The 26,821-nt window shown below is 40.5% G+C and overlaps 1 protein-coding gene and 1 long non-coding RNA gene across 10 annotated transcripts in view; one reads left to right on the top strand and one right to left on the bottom strand.

Moving 5' to 3' along the window:
• LOC110981988 (synaptic vesicle 2-related protein-like) overlaps nt 1–26,821 on the top strand; it is a 35,308-nt gene that overhangs the window by 952 nt on the left and 7,535 nt on the right. For 2 of the 9 annotated variants that reach the window (XM_087140969.1, XM_087140972.1), the window contains exons 2-16: nt 2,460–2,606; nt 3,950–4,199; nt 6,239–6,353; nt 12,465–12,550; nt 13,404–13,574; nt 14,168–14,292; nt 14,761–14,824; nt 15,616–15,741; nt 16,054–16,185; nt 16,992–17,068; nt 17,511–17,587; nt 18,420–18,527; nt 19,112–19,223; nt 20,561–20,642; nt 21,218–21,307. In XM_087140969.1, coding sequence (XP_086997095.1) covers nt 2,575–2,606; nt 3,950–4,199; nt 6,239–6,353; nt 12,465–12,550; nt 13,404–13,574; nt 14,168–14,292; nt 14,761–14,824; nt 15,616–15,741; nt 16,054–16,185; nt 16,992–17,068; nt 17,511–17,587; nt 18,420–18,527; nt 19,112–19,223; nt 20,561–20,642; nt 21,218–21,307 — 1,647 coding nt within the window. In that variant the 5' untranslated portion in view covers nt 2,460–2,574. The other 7 variants (XM_087140971.1, XM_022240072.2, XM_022240070.2 and 4 more) reach the window with 7 other exon arrangements.
• Nucleotides 16,953–26,676, bottom strand: LOC110981987 (uncharacterized). The gene is made up of 2 exons (XR_015426362.1): nt 26,376–26,676; nt 16,953–24,552 (listed from the first exon to the last, which is right to left on the bottom strand). It is a non-coding gene; the product is annotated as an uncharacterized LOC110981987 (long non-coding RNA).

The following is a 26,821-nucleotide window of genomic DNA, read 5'->3' as shown; positions in this document are numbered from 1 at the left end:
ACGTTAGCTTACTACAAAGAGTACTGGAGGTGTGGATGAAATCCTGCAAGTTTCAGCTTTAGAAACTTGCTCATTCAATAGTTGGGCTCATTGAGCAGTACTGATTGTGCCATTAAGAATGAGAAATTCTACACAGAATTTATGCTTGGACCCAGCCATCTTACTTGAGGCACTTTTTAATGACATTAATGAATGTAGAAATATCTCATGGCCCAAGTTCTGGAAAAATTAAGGATTCACATATTTTGCTGTTTGCGGGCACATCATTTGCCCTATTTTAGGGCTGAGTTGATTGAAAAAATTAGCATCAAATATTCAACCTTCCCTTTGATCAAATGTTTCCTAAATTTCTCTAATAATAAAAGGAAAATAACAAAATAACTTTGGTTGTTCAGAATTTTAAGGTAAGGAAAATTGCATGAAAAAACGAAAACCCCTGAAGTCCTGGCTGAAAAACATACTTGAAAATTGGCGTCATAAAGAATCTTGGATCACAGAGAGAATGGACCGTTCCCATGAAATATGGCAGGTGCTCGCGCATTACTACCACTGGTTGTCAAAGTTGCTTAAATCTATGAAGTAACAAAACAAATTGCCATGCCTGCCACCATGAGCACGTAAATGTTCACATTGTTTCTGTTTTAGTATAGTTTGACATGAGTGCCGAACTTAAGGATAAGGAACTGTTACTTTCCAACCTCAGGACACTGACAACTTCACTTACTTTCGAGAAAAGTGTGCTCAAGTATCGGACAAAGTCTGTAATACAGTTGTGATTGACCTTTAATGTGCCAAGTTGTGGTTAGAGCAGCTTTCCTACACTTCCAACGATGTTGACGACCGTGCTTGCCAACCAGTGGTAGTAACGCACATGCATCTGTCTGATTTGCATGTTTCATGGGAAAGGTCCATTTCTGATGGATAGGGGTGTGGCCAAGGTATTGAAGTCCTGGGTTTCAAAAGGGGAGGGGATCTGAAGTGTTTATTGTCAATACAAACTAGTCAGCAGTTGCCCTCAGATTGTGTAGAAAAAATTTGTAATGCCAATAAGTTCGAAAATTTCAGTTGTTGTGGGTATGAATTCATAGTACAGTGTACATGCACATTGTGAAGGTATTTGATTTTTTATTCAACAAATTCAATTTGCTCTTTGTAAGGACAAAATGGGATTGTTTTACTAAAGAAATGTGATGGTGTTCAGTGAAGAATATTTACCTTTTCATTGCATGTGATCTTAAGAAATATAGACTAATTTTGTGCAGCAATTAAAAGGGTCCAGTGCAGAGAGACAATTGTTTTAGTAACTTAGCCCTTGATACATGTACACCTTTGAGTTATAGTTACATTTGGTTTTAACCTTTTTGTAGCAAGTTTAAAAGCTATATTTATGCCTTTTGTGTTTTTATGCTAGTGAGAATGTCCATACATGTATATTCATGAGCTAAACTGATTTAGCACCAAAAAACAAAACAAAACCAAACAAAAACTGCAGGAATTTGGACAGTTTGTAAATGGGTACATTGTACAAGTACTTGGCAATAAGCCAACAAGTACATCCTTAATGAATTGTTTCAGTGAACAAAGTTTGGGTTCGCAGTTTTAACAGAAAAGCATAGAAACTGAACAGCGCCCTCAGTTGTCCAGAAAAGCTTGGACAACTTGAAATGATTAAAAAAGTGCACTTTTTGCTGGCACACCTTTTGCTCAACAGAAGATGTCAAATAATGTAGCTTGCATGCATTGATGAAGAGTAAAAAGATATACACAAACAATGTGTCGGACCAAACTTTCGTCGCTGATGGAAAGAAAACAACCCTGGCATCATGCCAGATGTGGTACATACATTTACTGTACAGGGTCAATTTAAATAGAAAAGTAAATGTTGAAATGCAGTTGCTTGTGTGAAAGATGTCAAACACTGTACATGTATGTCTTCCTGTTTAGCTCTTGGTGGACTGTTTGGGAGTTAGAACTGCAAGGTACATTGTACCAAGAGAGATAGCATTTTCCTTGAAAACTGCCAATGTATTTTGTTAGAGACTATACTACACTTGTGCCTCACGTTGTACATGTGTATTCAGTTCTAAGGCCATCCTAATATTCCGTTACCATGTAAATATGTTTCAACAGATTCTTCCAAGCGTGACTTCTGCATAATACACATTGACAAAAGCCATAAAACGGGTTTCGCAAACAAATTTCAGGGTTATTTTTGCTCTGTGGGCCATCAAGTAAACATTACATGTAATAGGCCCACTTCATGTATACATGTACATGTACATGTGTAGTTTACTTAACCATTTTTTTTTCATGCTTACAGTGAAACTGTGAAATTGTTGCTGTTAAAAGGACATTGCTAAGCATATGTTGTGGCTCTTTGCTCTCTAAACAACCAAAGTTCAGGCTTATTTAGTTTTCCTCAACCTTGCTTAGTCTACTCTTATGGAATTTTGCTGTAGTCATGCACGAGAATCTCTGAATTTGTGGATGTACATGTACCTGTACCATTGACAAACAGCATCTTGACATCTTGGCCTTTACCTGTGCATTGATGAGCAACAGTCTGGGCAAGCCATGACTGAGGGTGATATCCCTACCATACTGCCGTAAGTGTCAAGATTGACTCTGTTTTTTTGGGGGGGGGTGAATTTTGTTCATTTCTTTTTCCCTGTTATTGTCAGGCTGTGCATCCAACAGCCAGCTTCGCAAAAACTTTACATTATTGGCTCAACTTGTATGCATTTCACAAAAGTTGTACTTGCAAATGCAAGTTACACACTGCTTCAGTCCAGGATTTGTGAACGGGTGAAGACATGGAAAAACCATTGTGGTTTTCTTTGTGGTTATTGTCTAAAAGAATATAGGCATGTTTGTAGGTCACTCGGTCTTATTTCTGACCGTTCCTTACATGTATTTCTGGAGGAAAAAAAAGTTGTTATGCCACTGAACCTGTCTGGAATTTCATAGCAAAAATGTTTTAAAAAAGGAAAAAAGTAATAACAAGAGTTTTTTCAATCCCTGTTTTTTTTCCTGTCTGATAGACTCTCCTCATGGTAAAACAATATGAAAATCGTAGCCCTATGTACATGTGATTAACCAACTTCCCATCTCAAATTAGAGCACCTGCATGCTGACAGATCAAAGTGGACATGTGTACATGTATATATGAATCTACATGCAAGTACATGATGATATGTTTGGCCTTGATCTGCACTAGTCCAGTTGTAAAACCTTTACATTATCTGTATCATTGAAAATTGACTGATCTCTGAAAGAGAGGATTGTTTGCTCATCAGGGGAAAAAGGAGATTGAGAAATCACTTGTTTGCCCCCAGGAAGATTATCATTTCTCTCTGGGTAGGAAATTTCGGAAAGGGCGTGGGGCCTATTTCACAGGTTTCCCCCCTATTCAAAGCCAGAAACAAGGGTCGGTCAGAAATGAGAACCATACTGTTATTCACCATGGACGCCCAATGTTAATGGGTGGACAGCTGGAATGTTTGGTCCTCATCACTCTACCTAAGCGTGCCATATGGAAAGGAATTTGAGGTCTTGATCATTGAATTATTGAACATATGCTGACAGATCTACTGTACAATACCTGCGCATACATACATGCATACCGAATACGGACCATGCAGATAATGCACCATACGTACCTGTACATGTACATAGCTGGTCTGGAGCTGTAAAAACAGGTGAAGTTACGTGGCCTGTATATATGTAAGTGCTGTGGTTGCTGGGGTTATGCATGTAGTGCTTTGGTTGCTAGTTTGGTAGGTTGTTTTGTTGACAGGGCATGGCAAGAAAACATAAACAATGCTCTGGGACTAGCTCTTAGCCAGTCGAGGTACAGAATCCTCGGGTGAGGTGTTAGAATAGTTTCAGAAACCCTGCATGCATAGGCCTATAGATACATACATGTATATACAAAATATTGTCATTTCAGGGCCGTGATGAGTCGTAGTCCCAACGACGCCCCATCTTCTTCCAGCTCCATGTACCACGAGGTCAGTCTCAGCGTAGATGACCCTCAGCTCACCCAGTCAGATGCAGAGGTGGTGATTGTCAACAGGCCGCTGATGACCCCAGCCCATGAGGAGCTGTACGCCCAACGCCAGAGGGAGGAGGAGGAGGAAGAGGAAAAGCTGGACCTTATAGATGCAACACAGAGACTCCTTCCCTTGCCTGAATCACATGTACATGTAGCTATTGCTTCTTTAACACCCCTTCCCTCTCCCTGTCTCATTTGAAATCAAAACAAAGAATAAGTAGCCAGTGGTAGCCTTACAGGTGTGTTTGAAGAAGATGCAAGCCTTTCGTTTTAGAGCCTTAGTTAACACTATTGAAGCTAACATACCTTGCCATTTGTCATGAGCTGCTTGTTTCTTCACCGCTTTCTCCTGAAGAATGTGGCTGTTTGCATTTGTGGTTCACTAGAGCCGTTTGGCAAGAGAGTTGTCCGTGGAGAGGCTTGTGCATTCACGGAAAAAAAATTAACATCTACAATCAAATACTGGACATTGTTTCTCTTTTGCAAAAGGGCATGGCACATTGTATAGTTTTGAAGTGGCAGAGTTGAAGTTGGACATTTATATTAGGAGTGAAGTTTGTCAAGGTTTATTACCGTGGCTTCCTGATGCAATTTTACACACACAATGAAAGGAGAGGGTCCAGTTTCACAAAGCTTCTTAGCACAAAATGTACATGTACATGCTTAGCAGTATGTGCATGTACATGCTTAGCAGAAGCTTGTTACCAGCCCAACCACCATGCAAGGTTATGTGCATATTAGCCGAGACGGGTTCTCCGCTCAAATTTGGTTTGCAGAAACATCTGCCAAGCTTTGTTTCCTCTTGAGCAGCTCTGCGATTTTTGGCCTCCATTGCCTTATGGTTAACTACAGGATAACATGTACACATACAGTTTGAATTACAAACTTTAGGATTGGCCTTTTCCAGGGAACCATGTGGTGGTACACTACTGTTCTGTACAATGCTGCTTTGTTTATTGTTCATAAATACCTCAGACAGTTTACCCATTATTACTGGTTGAGAGTCCTTCATACGGGTGGCTTTTAACAGAGGGTGAAAGTACCAACTGGTTTTAACCACTTTCCTGGTTTTATATGAAATTTGACACCTATTTTATGGACTCTAACCCTCATACTTGACAATCATCGTCACGCAGGCATACACTATACAGCCAGTCATTTCAGATTTCATTAAGTCAGAATTTCACTCCATACAGGCTCATAGCTTCAGTCTGTATGGAAATCAAGCAGCATCAAGCAGGGGATTTTGTACTGCACGTGAGGAACATACTTGAACCATGTTATTATGTGGGCGTTTCACAAAGCTCAATTTAAACTGAAATAAAATCTTTTGGAAAATATGACTGTTGCTGAACCTGTACGCCCCTATTTTAAATTTTTCACTCAAAAAAAGGGATTTATGAATGGGAATAAAAGTGTGATGGGTTGCCTTTAAAGTTGTATTGTATGTTTAGAATTGGCCAGGGGCCTGGCAAGGACAGTGGACCTGGCCTTGGGCTCTCTCTGTCCATGATCTGCCCCCACCAGGACCAAGAGAGGGTGCAATTTTCCTAGCAATGGTGGCTCATCCTTCGGGCAACTGCATCTCACTATTTCATAAGTGTACATTTAGTTTATACAAGACTGCTTCCAATCTTTCACATTGCTCTGTGTATGCATAAATATGAAACTGGGGAAACTGGGCTTGAGGATGGGCCATTTACTTAAAATATTATTTCTTGTGGCAGGAGCCTCAAAACTGAATGAGAAAGAAAGCAAACAAAGACGTGGAGCAAAAAAGTTTCATTGCAGATTTTGGGATACAAAACAACAGAACTAGAAGACTCAAGATCATGTGTCGGTGGGCCAAGTTTCTACCAGAATCGAAACATGTTTGCAACTGCAGCTAACAAGCGAATTATGATGAAATGCATGCGTTGCATGCAGTCGCGTTGCTACAAACAAGATGGCGCTAGACTGAACACTCCCCACCAACATCCCTGTTCAGCTGAGGAATGTTTGTTTCAGCTCAAGACATTTGCCCCAGGCCATGCTCCCGTCCAGTTTTAAATGTACTTCATATTGTTAAAAAACTGCACCATCACACTTCACCCCGTATTTTAATTTGCTGTGCAGCAGACTCTGTGGAACCTTTTTGTGTCCACATTGAAAAGTAATTGTCATTTTGCATTGTCCTGTTGGCAGGGTTTGCAGAAAGTCAAGCGATCAGCCTCCCTGACTGCCTTGAGGGACGGCCAGCAGGGAACCTTGGAGGAAGTGGACAGTGATGAAAGCCAGCCAAGAGAAGGTGTGTCCCAAGGTACATTCAGGTGCCATCAGAATAGACATGTATTTTGGGTCCAAACAATGGAATTATCTTCTCAGTTAGAATGCATTTTCTTTGTGTCTGGTTCCATTTGGCCTTCTTTTCAGCCTTCGATGCATATCACTTTTTCTGACAGTGTCTTATAGGGCCCTTGGATGTTTATTCTGATGAAAAAATCCATATTCATGAGTGACATCGTGATGTCAGCTGAGACAACAGCCTTGTGGGAAGCATTTTTTTATTATGCAATTATGCTACAGGTGTTTCAAACTAAATGCCTTTATGAAAAAACAAGTACAGGTAACAATGCACAACGTGCTGTTGAAATCCACAGTTTTCGCAGAAAATCCAAGAACTAGTGGCATTACTGGCTCAGTACCTTGATTAGCATAACAGTATCAGCCTTCCACAGGGAATAATTAGACATTTACGCGTAGCTACATTTACATGTACATGCGGATGGCATTTTTTCCCAGCTGAAAATACTGACTTCTGAAAAATGACAAGATACATCCACCACAGCCCTTTACAAAGTTGACCCTTGATGGTCATTTGTCCAAACTTTGGGTGACATTTCTCACAGTATCATCTCTTGTTTATTAAAGTTTGTGACAGTGTTGTGGAGTGGTATTTGGCGCAATGCCAGACTGTGGCATGTGCGTGCTTGAGGGCTCCACATGCTCATCAACTCCCACAGACTAGTTTGAGCATAGAGGAAGGACACAGAAGGAGTTTGAACTGGTGAAAATTGCACGATATCAGAATACATGTAGATTTGTTAAAGCCTCAGTGCTATTCAGCAGATGTGCTTCGACACTGAATACAAGGGGAAGGTCACAATTGTGCATATTGATATGCAGTATACATACCATATGATGTTCACAGGTGTGCTTGTAGCATTGTACGTGGATTTTAATGGCATTTTAAAGGATATAGTAGAAATGACATTGATTGTTTTAATTAATGAATTCTCTGTTTGTACAGGATAGAATAATTAACACGTTTTGTCTACAGACTGCTGTTAACAATTTGTCCAAGGACCTTTGCTTACTTGCTTCATCCTACTTAGCGCAGTGTGCCTCATGGTATAAGTGGTGGTATTGTTTTACTGTAGAGGTGTGGATATTTATATATTTGTACACAGAATGCTAAAAAAAACTGAAGGTGGTGCCAGCAGACTGTACAGCTTGCATTTTGTGAGAACAGGTGGATAGCTCAGTAGAGACGTACACGTGTACATGTAAGTGGCATGTAATGTGGGAATGAAGCCAGGCAAACACAACCCACCAGCTCAATTTAGTGCAGCCTCATTGCATTTTATTGGTGGAAGGAATGATTGAAAGAATTTTTGTGGACATGAGCATTGTGCTTTTAAGGATGTCATGTACATGTACATGCACAGTCGACAGCATTGATTTCTGGACACTGTCAAGTGAGATTTTCCTTTCCAGGCCTCTGTGATTTCATTGGATCTGTGTAAACCTGTGCAGTCGGATGCACCCCTTTGGAGCAAGTTGTTGTGAAGTGGCCAAGTACTTCCAAGACTGGTGGAGAAGTTTTGAAATTCTTCATTTTTGAAAGTATTGCTTCTTTATAACTGCAAGCCCATTGAAGGTAGAGGCATCCGTCATAGTGCCTTTGCTGTCTGCATCAAATCTGGAAAGTGAATAGAGAGTGTTGAAGTTTGTGCATACTGGATTAAAATGGCCGACAAGACAGAAACCACCAAGACACCAGGGCCATCCAATTCTACACCGCTGTTGCCAGATTCGCCACAGAGCCCGACCTCCATGGAGTACGCGTATATTGGCAATATTCATGTTCCTCCTGCAGATGGTATGCATTGTAATAGGGGATGGGTGTGTCTAAAAGGCTGTCTGGATAAAGTTGGAAATGACATGTGCCGTATGAACACAGACAAAGTAACGAGGGTCACTTGGGGTTACTGTATCACTTAGAGTCGTTGGTGCTGCTGTGGTTTTGACATTTTGGGGCTGTTTTTGGAATTATGAGATAATTTTCACTTCTTGATTTTAAGATTTTGTTGCCTACCCACTAACATTTAATCAATATACATTGTATTTAATGTCTGATTATATTTGTATGTACATGTGTACCAGTATTTATATATGTACCTGCATATTTTTAATGACATTGATTGTATGAACTTGTACAGTGCTTTTGATCATTTTTTATCAGAAATAGTGCCTTACAAGTGAAAGAAACATTTAATGTTAATGCAGTTTGCAAACTACTGGTGGCAGTTCATCCTCCTGGGTATGGGCCCTTTTCGCGCTACGCTTATGGTGTTACAAATTCATGATTTCCATGAACACAGGAGTTTGTGTATAGATATACGTTCCAATGAATAAAACAGGAAAATGTGGTTTTTATTACTTAATTTTACGATTCTGTTATTTATACCTGCATTGGCTAATCAATTCAGGAAAATCTGCGGGTGTTTAATAAATGGGAGCATAAGTCATTCATTCCAGCGATAGTAATTGTTTGCTGTATGAGTTTGCATCAGGCAATAAAATCTATCAGGGATGCCTGAAGTCTTTGCGGGACTGGGAAAAACCAGAGGATAAGCTCTCTGCTTTCATCTGCTAATACAGGGGATCAATTTACAGTACAGGTATGTTCCCCAGCCCATCATGTGTGATCGAGAGAAACCAGTCACTGTAGAATTTAAGTGAACTTTTTTGTGAGTTGGGAAATTTGTTTATCGGGGCTTTCCCAGTTTTTCCCTCAAAATAAATGGAAGTGAACAAAACAAACCACTCCTAAGTTATGTTTAGGAAACTGAAAACAAATGTTTCTGGTCCTGTTCCAAAAAAAAATGTTGATGGGTGCGATTATTGTGCCCCTTATATTAGCGCTGTTAGTCCTCAAATCCTTCACATGCCAGGTAATTGAGGACTTTTATATTTTGTTTTCTTGGGGGTTCCCAGATCAGGGGATACAATGTACCAACTATTTCAAGAGATATCTTGCTGATAGGTCTGGTGGTCACCGTGGTTGTATGACTTAAATGGGAGAAATTCCTCCTGTTTCTGCAATTTTCTAAAATCAGTTGAATTTTTCCTGACCTATTTTGTTGGTTTTTAAGTAGTGTTTCCAATTGTCACAAAACGTTAGAAATAGCTTTTCTTTGCAGATTCGCCGACATGCATTGCAAGAAAGAAAGGTTATTCAGTTATTTGGTATTATTTGAATACTGATCCCCACTTTTCCACAACTTTCCTACAAATCTAGACTGGGCCCACAGATATGCTGTAAACTCCAACAATTCAGTCATAGAGGGCATTGCTGCTTCACTTTGTACACAAAACGTAGGAAAGGGGACCAGTTTAGCCATTACACTGTACATGTGTACCATTTCCTCTATAGTTTTACACTTATTTGTGCCTTGAGTACGTGACCCCACAACCTGTTCTTCAAGTGTATCATCGTGGTGGCTATTTGTAGCAGTGTTGAACCTACAGAGGAATTTAACTGTTTATTGTCAAACAAATCAATGTCCACCTTAATTTCAAAATCGACCAGGAAATTTTGTTCATCCATTTTTGACTGGAAAAGAGAATAGGGTGTTTGTTTTTTTTGACATTACAATTGTATTTCAGTCCACCAATAACCCGGGAAACTATGGCTAACTGCCAGTATCAAAGCAAAAGAATAGGTTCAGTGATGCAACAAATACATGTAATAGACACAATTACTAAATGCTGATAAACAGATTTATGTTTAAAGAGCCGTATCTTCTCCGAGTGATCCCTGTTCACCACTTCCCAGGTTGTATCGTGTTGTTGGGGCGTGATCCCAGGCTACATGGTGTTTCAGGTTTAATTAATGGCTTCTGGCTATGATAGTGCCCCCCCCCCCCGAACAGAGGCATTGACAAGTGGGAAGGGCCACCAACATAGGGCCGGATAGCTCAGTTGGTACGGTACAGCACTGGTAGGGTATTCTGGAGGCCGCAGGTTCAAATCCTGCTTGAGTCAATTTCTTCATCTTTATAATCAGTACTAATAAACAGTTTAGTAACGGAGAAAAATTGCACAATTTGAGGTACATGCACCAATAGTAACCTGACACCAACAAAGGATGATACAAAACTTTGGCCATCCATACAGACAAAGGCAATATGAAAACAGCCTATTAGGTCATTCAGACAACAGCAAGCACTGTTATTAACATTCCAAAATGATTTTGGGAGGTTTCGAAACACTGACAGAAATTTGCAACGGAAAACACTGCTGAAGTGACTACAGTGTAATTCGACCACCAGAATTAGAAGCCATTACTGCGGCGGCACAATGCCCGTGGACAGGTGGTTCGCGCATTACACGCCTTTTTGCGCAGGGTGTCGTGATTTGCCAAATGCACTGACGCGTCAAGCTGAAGAATGTGCGTGTGAGTGCGGTGCCACCGCATTATGGCATCCAATCGGATTGGTCTATACACAAAGTCCTGCTTAACTGGGCTCATTGTTGTTAGCATAATTTACTGCTGTTGAGAATCAGCAGAGACATGCATATTCAACAATGTAAATGAACAAGTAGCCAGGCAATTAGTTTTGGGGATATGTGCTGGTATAGGATGCTCTCGAATCTGCCTGAGAAGTCGCGATCTATTGTTATTGATTCTGCAATTGATTTTGTACCAAGAGGTGGGGTAGCTGAAACTTCAATTTGACAAGTTCAATTCAAATATCAGTGGTCCATGTGTAGCTTCTAGTTCATGTTTTGTTGCCATGAGCCTAAAGGTGACCTCAGACAGACCTTAGACATAATGACATCATCATGCTTTGTTTACCTGTGTGCTTTCCTGTGGCAGTGAGGTGGGATGCTATACATTGCATGCATATCCTACAAGTGCACCTGCAGTTATTGTTGTCAAGATCAGACACAAGACCAGTCACAAAAAACAGGGTGAACAACAAGAAAGGAATGCTTTTGTTGCAGTTCATTTGAATAGCTTGTGACTTGAATTCGGAACGGAGAAGTTAACATTTGTCTTTGTAATGTTTTTGGAGTCTTTTCATAGTGGCTAGAGATCTCAGCTATAACACTACGCACAGTACTATGGAAGGGAGTCTCCCAGACCTTTATTCTGTCAAAATCAGGAAGCTGGCTATCAGTTCCCTTGCTGTCACCACATGATGACTAATTAAAAAACTTGGGTCACAGTCCTGTGCAGTTGGTGCAGAAACCTGCACTATCAGGCACTGCAGAAAAGAATTAAGTGGCTGCAGAAATGTGCACGTTGCTACAGCTGAACTACTGTGTAAAGCTTGCTAGTTGGAACCCTGTGAATATACATATGCATGTATGTAATGGTTTGCAGTAAACCATTTAATGGTTCTCTTTTGCATATTTCCATTATATTTGCATAATGTACCTACATTACATGCAATTTATGGGAGTGAGTTATCTGTACATACATGTATTCTGTTAGTGCTACATGTAGTAGAGTCTGTGTACTTGTCAAGTATAAGTAACAGGATAAGTTTGGACTGGCGAATTGAATTGTGAGCAAAGTGGAATGTATTGACTATCATTACAGGTCTCTCTCAAGTGATTGCGTTATACTGTAACTTGGGTTGATCCATAGTTTATAAGGTCAAGACCTGCAAGCAGTGTACAGGATTTGAAGATTGTCTGCCACACTGGTTCTGACAAATCCCAAGTAACATTATATGCACTGGGGTTTTATATGTGTAGATACCAGTACACATATGTACACGTATGGGGTTAGAAAAGAACCTTTGTCATACGCATGGTGATAACAGCGATCCGCACTGAGCAGGAACAAAACAGGTCGTGCTTTTATGCTACAGTCTGTTACTGGACACTTAGTAGGTGCATGCACAGGTACACGTCTATTTGCCAGTAAGGATGCTCTCCAACTTGGGGGGACGGGGAAGAAAAGAAGATGTGGGTTTTTGATTTGAATAATACAGAACATGAAATGGACAAGACTTTTCGCTTGTGCTCAGCCCGAGTGTCGTGCACAAAATTCACATCAGGCAACATTTGTTTCACCTTAAGGCCTTGTCCTGCGTGGTACTACAATTCTGTTTTGTTTCTCTGATCTTTGCAGAAGAATACACACTGGAAGATGCCATTGAACAGATCGGCTTTGGTCGCTTCCAGATCAAGATTTCTGTACTTACAGGCCTGTGTTGGGTATGTTCCCCCAAGTTAACTTACATGTATAAGTGATATTGGTTTGCATTCCTTTAAGTTCATAGCGTGTATTTATACTATAATGTGTTTGCTAGAGAATGGTCGCATGCAAAAGTTGAATGTTAATATTTAACTGTGCACTTGTCATTCACCTGTCAAAGCTGGCATAGCGTACCAGCTGTTTGAGGGCATATCTTGCAACAGCATATCTACTGTATCTCTTGTCCAACAAGACAGTCTACTCATTCAAGGCTTGCATCGTGAAAATTTAGTCAACTCCATAGGTGGAGGCAGTCATAGCTGACGGTTTTCATTTTGTTGCTGTGCACCCTTTTGGTCAGTGATAAATTAGTTGCTAAAACCAACTGTGTACCAGGCAGTGTCCATGCACCAGTGTTTGAGTCAAGCACACATACATGTACTTTTTTGGCATAGCAAAAACTCTCTGTACCCATTAATACGCACACAGTCCAGAAATAAGGTGTATAAATTCCTATGGTGCTCAGTGGACTATGGATCCCACTGGCTCCATAGGAAAGTGCACACGTAAACGAAGTGTAACATCAGTGCCAAGGTCTGTTTTACTTCCAATTATTGAACTTGTTGGGTGTGAAAAAAGTTGGAGAATATGGAGCGAAAATCAGAGAGCCAAATCAACTATCCATCTTCGATTGTATTTGTCTTTGTATTCCAGTGGGAAGAAATGGCCAGGGAGCATTTGTAGCCACCCTGAATCAAGTTTCAAAATGTATGATAATTTTCATTAACCCCCCCAAAAAACTCAACAGTACTTCTGTCGTTTGATCCAAATGAGTTTTATTGATGCTGGTTTTTCTTTGCTACTCGAGTGCAGATGGCAGACGCGTTTGAGATCATGTTATTGAGCATCCTAGCCCCAGATCTCCTGTGTCGTTGGCATCTGTCACGATGGGAGGAGGCCTTCATCACTACAGTGGTCTTCATCGGTTACCTGATCAGCTCGCCTCTCTGGGGCAAATTCTGCGACAAGTTTGGCCGGAGAAAAGTAGGCTGAGTCGTTGAACTTATAAACATGCAAAATATTCATGAGGCGTCTTAGAAAACTCGTTCGTGTTTTTGTTTTTAAATTTTTGGTGAGACATTCCTGAGAATTTGTAACTCTTATTTCTTCATGCGGCAGAGGAGACCACAGCCATGCTTGGTTCTTAAGATCCAGCTGATTTCTTCCATGTTCACACTCCGTACACACATGGCATTAGAAGTCGAAACACATTGCACAAAGTCTTGTGCAACCTTAATTTTTCCCCCTCCTGATGTTCTGTTTTTATGCCTGTTTAATGAGCATGATTAATTAACATGAAAAATAGAATTGGCCTAGTCACATGCAGCTCCTGATGCCAAACCAAATATCCCACACGCAGAAAAAAATTAAGGACCCACTTGAAATAACCACTTGCCATGTGGCTGCAGAATTTTAAAGTTTAATATTTTAAAATCAGCAGCATGACACCTTTCAAGTTTCATAAAAGATGAATTCTCTTTAGAGCATCACATTATTGAGGGCTTGGAATTCAAAACAATTTAAAGGATGTCACTCTCATCCCTGCCTTGCTTTTTTCTTCCTGTTTTCCTTTCCAGGGCCTGATATTTTGTTCCGTCACTATCCTGTATTATGGTTTGCTCAGTGCAGCAACACCCAACTACATCTGGCTACTCATCATGCGAGGCCTGGTGGGTTTTGGAATTGGAGGAGCCTCACAGTCGTAAGCATCCTCGAGTAATAAAGTGTAATGAATTGAAAAAAATGCCTCTCACGGAAACTCAGTCCCTTTTAATAAACTGCTTTCCCCTTGATCAGGGATATGTAATTCCTGTAGTGTTTGGATCATAGGCTCTTGTGGAATGCACTGGATAAAGTACCAGTAGGCGCTATTGTACACTTGCGAACAAAGTTCCTGCAAAACTTGTCAGATCCCACATATCCATGCTCACATTTTGTTGTGCTTATCCATACAAAACACATGGTTGGTAATAAAAGGAAACTGTCTGTAAGGATTGTAATTACTAGTCTCATGTAATTTCACTGATCCCTCATTCAAAAGAAGTTCCAAATCTAGATCCTCTTGTACACCTGCACTGGGTATTGACATTTTGTGAATTTGAAATTAGTATTTTAAATTATCCTGCTTCAGCATTCGTTATTACCTCTTGTGTGTATATTTCACTTGCAGCGTGACTTTGTATTCAGAGTTTCTTCCAGGCAAGATCAGAGGTTTTTGTATCGTCTTCCTTGAGGTAGGCTTGATGAAATTCAGAATTGTGGCTTGTGTATGGGAGCCTCCTCCCCCCCACTCCCAGCCCAAACTTTCCTAAATAATGAGAGAGAAGCATTTGTTATCCTTTTTCATTTCCATTCCTTGGAAAATCAAGTAAAAAGTCCCAAAATGTAGCATCGCTCCTCTGAAAGGCCAGGAAAAAGGAATTCTCTCCTTCCCCCAGAAAAAAAAACAAGGCCCCGCCAGAAAGTTTGGTTCTGGATCTGCCCATGATGTACATGTATATAGACACAAGGTAGGCAGAAACCTGCGGTGACCTAGCATTTCATCCATGAGGAACAGAAATATTCTTTGTTATTTGGCGTCAGAGAAACTGGAGATCAGCGCCACAAGACTTAATTTTACTAGAGATTAGATAAGAACTGTATCATCTGGGCATCTGTCGCATGCCTCAAGGTCGTATATTCCAACACACATTTGTCATGTGCATTCAGCATGTCATGTGCTAAAGGAGTGTGGACCTTTATGTGCATGTGTTGAGTTTCCACCAAAAGCCCACTATATAAAAGCATGCTGTCTCATTTTCTTGCAACCAAGGGATTGACAGCCGCGACTGGTCACAGTGCACAGAGTACCACATAATGTATCCAAGTGGTCGTAAGGAAAAGTCCCAAAATTTATGTCCACAACTTGGTTTTTTTTAAACAAAGAATTAAGTGTCATAGAGTTTGATGGAAGGTACAAGTGGTTGAATGAAATGAAAGGACATCGGGGCTAGGCTTGACCTCTTGTCACTAATTTTCCTTGCAGATTTTCTGGGTGTTAGGTGTTGTTTTTGAGGTACTGCTAGGATTGATTGTCATGCCAACGTTGGGATGGCGCTATCTCCTTCTGTTCTCTGCATTCCCATTGGCTGTATTTGTGATTTCATGTAAGGTGAGTTGGCTGCCAATCTGGAAAGTTAAATACCACCTTCAAAAACAGTTTTTGAGAACTGGTGGAAAATTTCTTGTCTTGGCACCCCTTTTACATCTTTACATGTAATTTTTTATTTTCACCGTTTTTGCCACATTAACCTTTACCATTAACTATGGATTATGATAAACATAATTAAAGGTTGGGATGTGCATATGGAAGAAAAGTGTAGTTAATGATAAACTCTTCACAAAAAGCCATTTTTCTCAAAAAAGAACTCCCTTCTGTTTTGATTCTGATGTTATGTAAGTCATTTGCAACTTTTTCCTGCAGTTTTTTCCTGAAAGTGCATATTACTATCTTGCTTGTGGTGAACGGGAGAAGGCAACTGACATCCTGAAGAAAGTGGCCAACGGAAATGGCAAACCCATGCCTCAAGGCCGGCTAAAAATGGATGAAACAACGGTGAGAGGTCAATGTGGACAGACAGACTGACGGATAGACAGTTATTTCCAGATAAAACCAGACAAAAACCAGTGGACACTTGGGCAAAATTTGATCGAAGACAGTAAACTGATTGGAGCAGAACTAGACAAAAACTGGGAGAGGACCCAATTATTGACCAACCACATTAAAATCCACTCAATACAGCTTGTGAAACATTGTCCAATTACACGATATACAAAATGGATGCGGGATTCACAAAATCTGAAACAAAACTCATCATATAAAATTCCACAGGGTTTTGTAAATGGCATGGCTAACTCACAAATGGCAGCAGGTCAGATGGGCTGGATAGCTCAGTTGTTTGAAAGCCAGTACTGAATTCCTCCCGTTGCAAAACATTGAACATCTAATAAGTAAATAACTGTCTAAAGTGCTACTGTGTGATTGTGTCTTGTGTAGAGTTATTACCATTTGGCAGTGCGATCTGACAACTGCATTTTTAAATGCTCGGATGCAGGACGGTTGTTTGCAAAAAACCCTGGGACCTATTAACACAAACTCCATCCATGATGTAATTCACTGCCACATGACCAGAACCCTCAAAAACTGTTACATTATGGTATAGCCCAACCCCTTTTTGAAAAACTACATTGAAACTTGTACTCCACGAGAATGCTCAATTTGAGGTCTTTAAAGATGCGTAGGTAAAACACAGTGAACGTAATATGTCGTAGAGACCATCTAACAGACATTTCAAAATAATCATGGCAGATGTGACGTCAGAATTATGAACTCAACTTGAAACACCTTTTATTTCCATGTAGAGTCAGCGAGGGCGCTTTGCTGACCTCTTTGCGACAAGGCAAACAGGAATCACAACACTCTTACTCACTTTCATATGGTAAGTTCTAGTACTCGGCTCCGTCTCCGGCTTAGCCTGACTCTTAACCACCCGCCTTTGAAGCTTTTAGCTTATACTGCCAAGAAAGCATTAAGCTATGTTCCAGTAGTGTAATGTTAATATTGTTTCAAAGTGTCACTGTTTTCATTTGAGTAATGCTAGCCAAAATGCAGGCAGTGATTTCAGAGACAAACTCTGGTACTGGAAAATCCTTGTCCACTGATTTGCAGTTCCTAAGAAGAGGTCTAGATCTTCCTGCCCATTGTGTATCTGTGACAACCAAAATGTTCAACGATAATTGAAAACGCATTACTTAGTACATTAAAGACTCACCCTTTAATCCCAGTATAAAAGTGGACCCAGTTTTGTGTACACAACTTTGGCTTTAACACCACTTTGAACTGTTCCCAAATTAATTCATTTCAATTGTCTACCCAACTAGGTTTGTGAACGCCTTTGCCTATTATGGTATCGTCTTACTGTCCACAGAACTGTTCTCAGATAATGGCAGATGCGAGGGTGAGATATCCACTGTGTGATTCTTGTCTATCATTTTATAACAGTTTATGTTTTACATACACATATTATCTAACATAGGAAACAATTAGGGTCCATTTACACAGAAACTGATGAAGGATATGCTGCTTGGTTAAAAAAATTGAACACGGCAGTGCCCTGTGTGACTCTACACAGGAAGCGGACAGGCTTTGTGATAAAGCGATGAACTGTTGTATTTAGAAACTGGAGCAATGGCAAAGCAGATTTAAGATCTGGCCAGTCTGTTGCCTTGTCAAGTATGACACCATTGACTGACTGGCTGACTGGCATGGTTGACCTTTTACTCTTGTACCTTTGAGTTTTCCTGTCATCATCGAGAGTCAGTGAAAAACATACCGGGCACTTTCCAATTGGTGTGTGAATTTAAAACATTATACAACATACGATTTTCCGTTACCGCATTCACTTATCACTCATCTGTGGAAATGGACCCTTAGATTTGCATTCTAATCAATAATAAACATACAGCGGGTACAGTTTGCCAGTTAAAGCACCTTGCTACAGCCTCCTTAGTGAGTAAAATACTTTAATACATTAACATATATGCGCGTACATGTCAGCTGCGACCACAAGCCTTGCTGATCCCTTCAAGATCACCTGACATACCTGAAGGTTTTGGAGGAGTTTCCAGGTCTTCATGCTTGCCTGGGTGGGATTTGAACTGTGATGGCAGAGGCAGAAGTGGTGGACAGAACATGTGCGGCTGCATTTGAAATTTGTCGTGAACAAGTAGTGCTTGAATCTACTAGTGTACAAAATACACTCACATTTTATCCTACATTCTTCTTAACAGAAAACGCTGATGTCGTTGAAGCAACAGAGACATGTTTTGACGACTGTGTAACACTCAAAACAAGTGACTATGGATCGCTGTTGATAACTACATTTGCTGAGTTCCCAGGTACACATTTACTTGTAAAAGCTTGGTCAACATTTGCAATCTTGGCAATTTATACAGATCTACTATAATGTAAGATAATCTGCCTTACTTGAAACAACGGGTTTCTAAATATCTTTCTGCAGACCTATTTTAGGTTTTTTTCTCATTACACTATTGTAAAACTTGTTATTCCCCTTCTAATGAACCAGTAACCTTTGACCCTAAAAGAGCAGGGTTAATGGTTCATTGGCAATACCCAGGAAAAAGAGCCAATTTTTATCCATCGCAGTACACATTAACCCTCCTCACACCTTTTAAAGATGTGTTGGCCTGTGCCATTTAGGGTTAAAGTGAGTGAAATGCTCAGTTTAAGGTCAACAAGGTGAAGTAGAAATTCAAGGTAAAAATACAAGGCGAAAATGTAAAACTTACAATTAAAACAAAGTCCGGAGTAAATATGGTTTTGAAATAGTACATGTAAAGCTGTCAAGTGTAGTTATTTTCCTACTTGTCTAAGTCACAAATTTAGTCTTACTACTTACAACTTGTACATATATCTGATATCCTCTGTAAACAGGAACTTCTTTTTCTGATTTTATTTGCAGGGATTCTAATTACCCTGCTCGCGATTGAATTCTTGGGTCGTAAGAAGACCATGGCGGTCCAATTCCTGGTTTGCTCCGTGTTCATATTTCTTCTGAGTATCTGCACATCCAGGTAGGGAACCTTTTCAGCTTGCCAAGAGGAAGTGAATCCACCAAGCTGGTACAGTGGTTGTCCCGTTGACATTATAGGAAACCTGCCTGAGACACTTGATTAATGAGTTAACCAGCACTTGATGTGTTCCGTACATGAACCTCACATTTGCAAAGAATGACATGATCAAACTATGGCTCATGGCTGCTTGTTGTATAATGTCATAGAAATGTGTGTAGTCACAGCAAGTATGAGCAGCATTTAAAGGTTCAGCTGTGGCTGGCAATATAACACATCCACCTACAGTAGCCACTGCCACAGCCACTTCCCAAAAGTTAGGCTGTGGCTGGCAATATAACACATCCACTTACAGTAGCCACTGTTACAGCCACTTCCCAAAAGTTAGGCTGTGGCTGGCAATATAACACATACACCTACAGTAGCCACTGCCACAGCCACTTTCCAAAAGTTAGGCTGTGGCTGGCAATATAACACACCCACTTACAGTAGCCACAGCCACTTCCCAAAAGTTAGGCTGTGGCTGGCAATATAACACACCCACTTACAGTAGCCACTGCCACAGCCACTTCCCAAAAGTTAGACTGTGGCTGGCAATATAACACATTCACCTACAGTAGCCACTGCCACAGCCACTTCCCAAAAGTTAGACTGTGGCTGGCAATATAACACATTCACCTACAGTAGCCACTGCCACAGCCACTTCCCAAAAGTTAGGCTGTGGCTGGCAATATAACACACCCACTTACAGTAGCCACTGCCACAGCCACTTCCCATGATGATTGTAAAACCATCATATCCAATAATTTCATCCAACGCCCAAGCCTGAAGACTAGTATAGGAGTGAACTGGTCCTGTCCACCATTTGCTGGCTTGAGCATGTGATGAAGATTTGTAGTCAGATAATGGTCATTAATTAATATGTACTACCTTTCTTATAATTCAAAATGTGACTACTTGCAGATTAATCATTTATTTAATATGTAATTCTACGGTAGAGATTATGCAGTACCATTACAAGCTGGAAATATAGGGAGGTTACATGAAAGGAAATAGTTGAAAAATGCACGTAAACCAAATAATTCAACAAATAAAACAATTTGGAAATATAATCAGATTCAAACACCAGTTCAGGATTTTGATTATGGAAGCTGCTTCCTCTCAAAGTTCTATCACTTGTAATGGAGAAATCTCTGACATTCGTCTTATTTCATTTGTACATTAATTACAAAACCTGATACCTTACACAAATTAAGCTCTAAATGTGTATTTATTTAAACTTTAAAAATCTGAGTAATTTGTTTAATATTTATTGTACATTTATGTTACAATTTGCACAGGACAGGCTTGACGGTCATTTTGTTTGCGGCACGAGCTCTTATTTCTGGTGCATTCCAAGCTCTCTATGTCTACACACCAGAGGTGAGCGCATCTGGATTCTAGTCTGAAGTTGATATCTGTAGTCATTCTATCAGCATCCGTGGACAATTCTGGGTAAAGGATTATCGTACTTGTGGGAAGGCCCTCGTGATCATGAAACCCTTGTGCCAGCACTCTTCAGGAACTTTGATATGGACCTTTTGATTGCATACACATGTACATTAAAGCTGTCATGAGTCATCTGAATATCTTTTGAGTTCCTACATGAAGTTATCCTAGTTTCAACTGTCAGTCAGTTCAGATCTTTGCTAGAATTTGGTACCTAATAGGACTCTTTAATTCCAGTCAAATGAAAAATGGGTACAGCCTTCGCTATATTACTGTGCCTTTCCTTTTGCGCAGAATTAGAAGCAACGTACCTCTCAATCCTTTTACCCCGCAGATAGATACGAGTACCTGTGTGCGACTGATAATATCCATACAAACTGCCCAAGTTTATTGTTCCAAAATGTTGATACTTCCACATCATCACGGGGTGGGCCAGCCAAGTGTTGTGTCGACTGATGATTCAGTGAATGCTGAATGTTTATGTAATGTTGTACCTCATATTTGGGCAGGTGTATCCCACCCACGTCCGTGCAATAGGTCTTGGGTCATGCAGCTCAGCCGCGCGGATAGGAGCCATCACGACACCGTTTATTGCCCAGGTGAGAAAACAACTCTGTAATTTATCACATGGGAGTGATAGAAAGCACTTGAGACCTTGTCGGAGGAATGGGGATTTTGTTCTTGGTCAACATGGTCAAAGGAGTGTTATCAAAGCATATACATGTAGTACTTCCAGTACGCTTGTAACTGCATTGCCGTAGAAAAGGATCCCAGATGTTAACGCCCTCTTGGGTGATTTAAACTCATGTACTCGATGCCACTGTAGTGCATCACAAGGAGAAATGGCCAACAGAATAACAGAATAGGCAACTAGCCTTAACCAACATTATGAATTAATATGCCCTTGTTTCTAACCCATGCAGAAATTCACAGGATTTTTGAGGGTAATTTTTTCATATATGCAGGCTGGATTGTGGACTTGATATGCAAATAAATTTTAAAAAAATATAAAAGGGTGATATAAGTTTTGCTACTATTGTGAAATGGGCTGCTCAAAGTTGAGAAGATGAAATTTCTTGTGGATTCCAAGTTTTGTTACTTCGTCAGAAATACATGTACTGAAACATCTTTGATCACTAAACTGTCAGTTTTATGAAAACAATGTTTGAAGGAAGCATTTCAAGTGAGTCCTCCAAGCCCTAGTCTGTATTATGCCCTATGTGTACTTTTTCAAAGCCTGTTCTCTCAGTTGGCTGAAGTTAGACTCCATAGAACTAATTTTAAAAAAACCAAAACAAAAAACAAAACAAAACATGTCTTTGGAACAGTGGTGTAGCCATGGGGGGCCTGGGGGATTTGAGCCCCCCCACAAATTCCTGGTGCCCCCCAGGTGCCCCCCTCTGAAAATAAAACAGATGAATGGATATTGAATAAGGGTAACAAAAATTTGCCCTTAAGAAATTACACCACTGAAACCTGGTGACCCCCCCCCAAAATGCTGGTACCCCCTTTGTGCCCCCCTCCCGTGCCGCTGCTTTGGACTGGAATGAACAATTAAGCTCTGTTATACACCGGTACCAAATGAAAGGCTACACTGAGGCTTTCCAGCCACGTGTGTAACTCATGATCATTTTTGCAACATAACACCTTTTGGCAGGATGGATCACATAGGTATCTCCAAGCAACCTAAAAGTTAAAATGTAATAATGTCAAAGTGTGTTGTTTCCATAGAGACTTACAAAATCCCACCACATCTCACTGCCATTGGAAAGAGCGTGACATCACATTACAGGTCTATTGCATTCATGCAGAATGATCAACTATGTTGAACTAACCCTCACTCTAGCATACTGTATCTTCTTTATACTCGTCGGAAGATCTTCACAGCCGTTTTTGCAGCCACCGCCAGCTTTTTATCATCATCCAACAGTGTCATGCCATACACGGTGCAGCATCGCTCAATAATGCAACCCACAAACACGCCCTCAGGGCTGTACTGCTGAATTTGGCCCGGGGAAGGCCATTCCCCGCACACAGCAACGTAAATGCTGCCATTCTTGCTGCAGCACACACCGGTAGGGCCCCACCATTCTTCAGGGCTCGTGACGTCTGTAGAGAAAATACTGTCACCATTGTAGTTGATTGCAAGCAACTTCCTCTTTGCCCAGTTGGTGTATATCAGCTGTTTCTTGTGGATGGTTAAGTAATTCCCGATCATGGGTGCACGCAGTCTCTTGAAGAGAGATCCACTCATGGAATGTAGCGATACCTCTTGAGTATCTTCACAGCCCACAGCTATCAGACTGGCGTCATCTGTGGCAAGGCATGTTGCTGTGCCTCTTACTGTCGATTCAAACATGTGGAGTGTCTCGTAATCCTTACTGAGTATTGTTACGGTGTTATTTATGAAGATAATAGCCTGGTCATCTTTGTTAACTAAAATATGTTTTATTTTACTGTTAAAGCTGTCAACCTTTTCCGCATACTCTGATGTGAATGACCATTGCTGCATGTAATAACCAAGTGCAGATTTAATTGAGATCAGTTGCCACTGAGACCAACCTTCAAACATGTCATAGGCAGTTGTGACCAGGTCGTTGTTGGAGAATGCTGCTATACATACTGCATTATCAATTTGTCTGACACATCTTTCTTTCCCATTTGATGATTTTCTGGAAAATGTGTTTATTTCTTTATTCCATTGCTGCCACTTCTCTTTTTCAAGTGACTTATACTGTGAGTTTGTAGCTTCACTGGCTGGTATTTCCTGTGGCAGTTTGTCATCCAGCACCAATCTTCCAAAGAATCCTCCCTCTGTGAAGTCCAGGAAGGACAATCTGTCAGGCACTCCCTTTGGCTTCTTATTCTGCAGTGTAAAAATGCTGCAGATGAATTTCTCAAGATCGGGAGGGGTGTAGCGATTTGTATGACAGGCTTGGTGCCTGAGTGTACGTTGCATTTGCTCTACCAGGGCTGCTTCTGTTTGATTTGCTGCACGAGTCGTTTTGAAGGTCTGGACTCTGTCCTTGTATATCCTCTGTGCCTCTTGCTTTAGTTTTTTCTCTTCTGCTCTGATCTTGGCAACCTCCCTATCTGCCTTTTGGGTGATTTTTGTAGTTGTTTTTTTAAACCTGTCATCCAGTTTTTTTTGTAGCTCGTCTGCCTCCCGCATTGCTAGTTTAAACTCTGCCATCGTCTTGTCGCCCTTTCTATTCAGTTTTGTGGCCTGTTTCTTGCATTCATCTAAAACAGCATCGACACAAACAGTAGGATGGTTCTTATTACTGTGGCATGATGTGCACACTAGCTGCATACATGTAGAGCAGAAGTTGGACATTTGCTTCCCTTGATGCTCCTGGCAGGTTGGAATGACAGCTTGTCTGGTCTGGTCTGCCGTAGATGAACCGAGCATGCAGACTTCATGTGACTTCACTGCAGCTGTACGCTGGTGGGCCTTGTGACATTCCTGGCAGAGAAAACTGTCGCAGTCGATGCATTTTGAAATGGCCTGATTGCCCTCGTCACAGTTCTGGCAGCTGACTGCCGACCTTTGACCTTGCCAGCTCTGCCTCTCTTTCACCTGTGCACTCAAGGCCTGATTATCCGGTAGCTCATCCACGTTCCATTCATGTAATGTGGTGTGACCTCGGCAGAGAGGACACACAATTCTTTCTCCTGTCAGACCTTCCTTTTGTTTGAGCTGTCGAAGGCATTCCAGGCAAAAACTATGTAGGCAGTCAAGCACTTTGGGCTGTCTAAAATAATCCAAGCAGATGCTGCATATTAAACCGTCATCCTCTGACTGAGCTGATGCCATGATTGAAACACCTGATGGCAACTTGATCTGTTTATAAAGAAGAATGGAGACATTCTACAGTACAGTATGTATGTGTACATGTGTATAGGCCTAATGCTTCATTAAAAGAAGATAAAGAGAAATTGAATTTTGCAATATTAACTAGGAAATATCCAGTGTGGGGGCATAACAGAATTTTTCTCATATTCTGCCAAAAATTGTTGCTAAGATTTTCACAGTGATACATGTAACTGATTGAATTACTTTCCAAAGTAATACGTGGCACACAGCAGTCCCCAAATATCCAGATTTTCCAGTTACTGAGAAACAGTTTGCCCGTTTGGAGACAGGCAAAATAAACGACAGAATGCTGTTACAGAACATACTCGTCCATTGTTTTCCATTGCACATGCGTCATTTCTTCAATAGTTTTCATGTAATTCATTTCAGAGCTAATTAAGCTTTGTTCCTGACTTTGTGACAGTTTAAATTAATTAAGTGTCCTGGTTTTAACATAAAAGCTTTCCCTTTTGCAGTCATGCGACTTTTCCTCTGATCAGCTGATTTCCTCATTTTTCACTGCACACTCGTGCCATTGAAAATTGAAAAACACTGTACACTGTCTTGCAAACCCTGAGGATTGGAATTTCCTCATTTTTGTCAAAGTTTAAGTTGCATGCCTGCTTTTAAAGAAGAATATTGAGTGCTAAATGAATACAGTAAGTAGGCATTACTTCCAGTCAGGGTTATTTTTGAGAAAAATGCATAGTCTTTCAGAAGAACAGATCATTTTATTTTGACACATTTTAAGTTGGAGTCATTCATTTTTATGAGGACTACTACCATACTTCCCTTTTTCATCATATATCTCCTGACAAATTATATTACAAATAATTTACATGGACGTTCTCCCTTCTCCAGATGCGATATGACATGTGCACATTGGGAACTACCAGCTAAATGAATTAATAAGAATTTTGCATCATTTCTTCTAATACTGTCAATAGAACTCTCCAATTTATGAGATTTTCCCTTTTTTCGTACAGCTGCTATTTTGCTTTAAGTGACGTTTTACATTATTTGTGTAATTACATGTATTTTTTTTCGGTCATTCCATACACATACGTCAGAAAATACTAAAGAAAGAAGGTTTGACAGATCATGTTCACTAATAAACTGTATATTTGTTTCTCCCCCCTCCTAAAAAAAGGAATTTAAAAAAAGGGAAAGAAAAAGCAAAGCAAAAAGAAAAGAGGAAAGTAAATGACAAGATTTGCCAAAGTACATGTACCTCAGATTTGGCTTTCCCACCATTAATATTGTTGTCAGTCTCATTAACTGCCAATTATTGCCTTGTCTCCCCGCCCCATGGCGGGGAGACAAGGCAATAATTGGCAGTTTCCCCAGGGAAAAAAAAATCTCATGTCGTTGCCCAGTTTTATGCACTGGTTATTTTTATTCAGGAGAATGTTAGAAAATTTTAAGAAGAATGTTAAATATCATAAATGTCACAGATATAGAAAATATTTCATTTGTGCTTCCTTTTAATACCTTTTGCACATTTGTACGAGTCTTTGGTTGTGTGTAAACCACAGTCTGCAGACCACACTTTCCCTGGCCACATTTTACAAAAGAGAGTGAATTCTTAATGTACCCCTGGTTTTGAACAGGAGAGGTCCTTTTCACATTGTCAATCATAAATTTTGGGAAACTAAGACCAGAATTTGCCACTTGGAACCTGAAAAATGAGGGGCTCTGAAACTCTGCATACTCTGCATGTATGTCACTGGAGGAGATGAGGAAAGACCAAAATGGCGCCATGTGGAATTTCCAGATTCATCAACACTATACAGTCATGAATGTATACTCACCCACACACCAATGCAGAAACCGATTTATGGTATTTGACACCACTGCATTAGTGGATCATAGAGGTCGTCTAAAGCAGTGCCTCGCTGGATTAGCATGCACTAAACAGAGGAAATTAATTCAATGTTGTGTTCCATGTACATACAAATCCTGAGGGTGTTCTCATGTTGATGATACTCTGGAGTGGGTTTTCCAACCTGTCCTGAACGTAATGTGCAAAAGCAATGACTCATACTACATTGCGTCATGCACCTACATTGTATGTACACAACATAGACTGCATGGATGTCTTTTTATGTATACGTGTACATGCACTTGCTTGCAGTCACAAGTTCATCAGGTTCTGTGCAGTGTTTGCTAAAATCGCCCTTGGCCTGCACATAACACCATGTTGTCATTTAAGACCTTTAACGTGTAGCTGCAGTGGATTTTTCTATGACGCAGTATT

The sequence above is a fragment of the Acanthaster planci genome, linkage group LG09, assembly GCF_054643075.1.
Source record: "Acanthaster planci isolate LZ-2023a linkage group LG09, COTS_SCS, whole genome shotgun sequence".
NCBI lineage: Eukaryota > Metazoa > Echinodermata > Asteroidea > Valvatida > Acanthasteridae > Acanthaster > Acanthaster planci.
The sequence above is the reverse complement of the archived record's forward strand: the minus strand, read 5'-3'. Positions and strand labels throughout refer to the sequence as shown.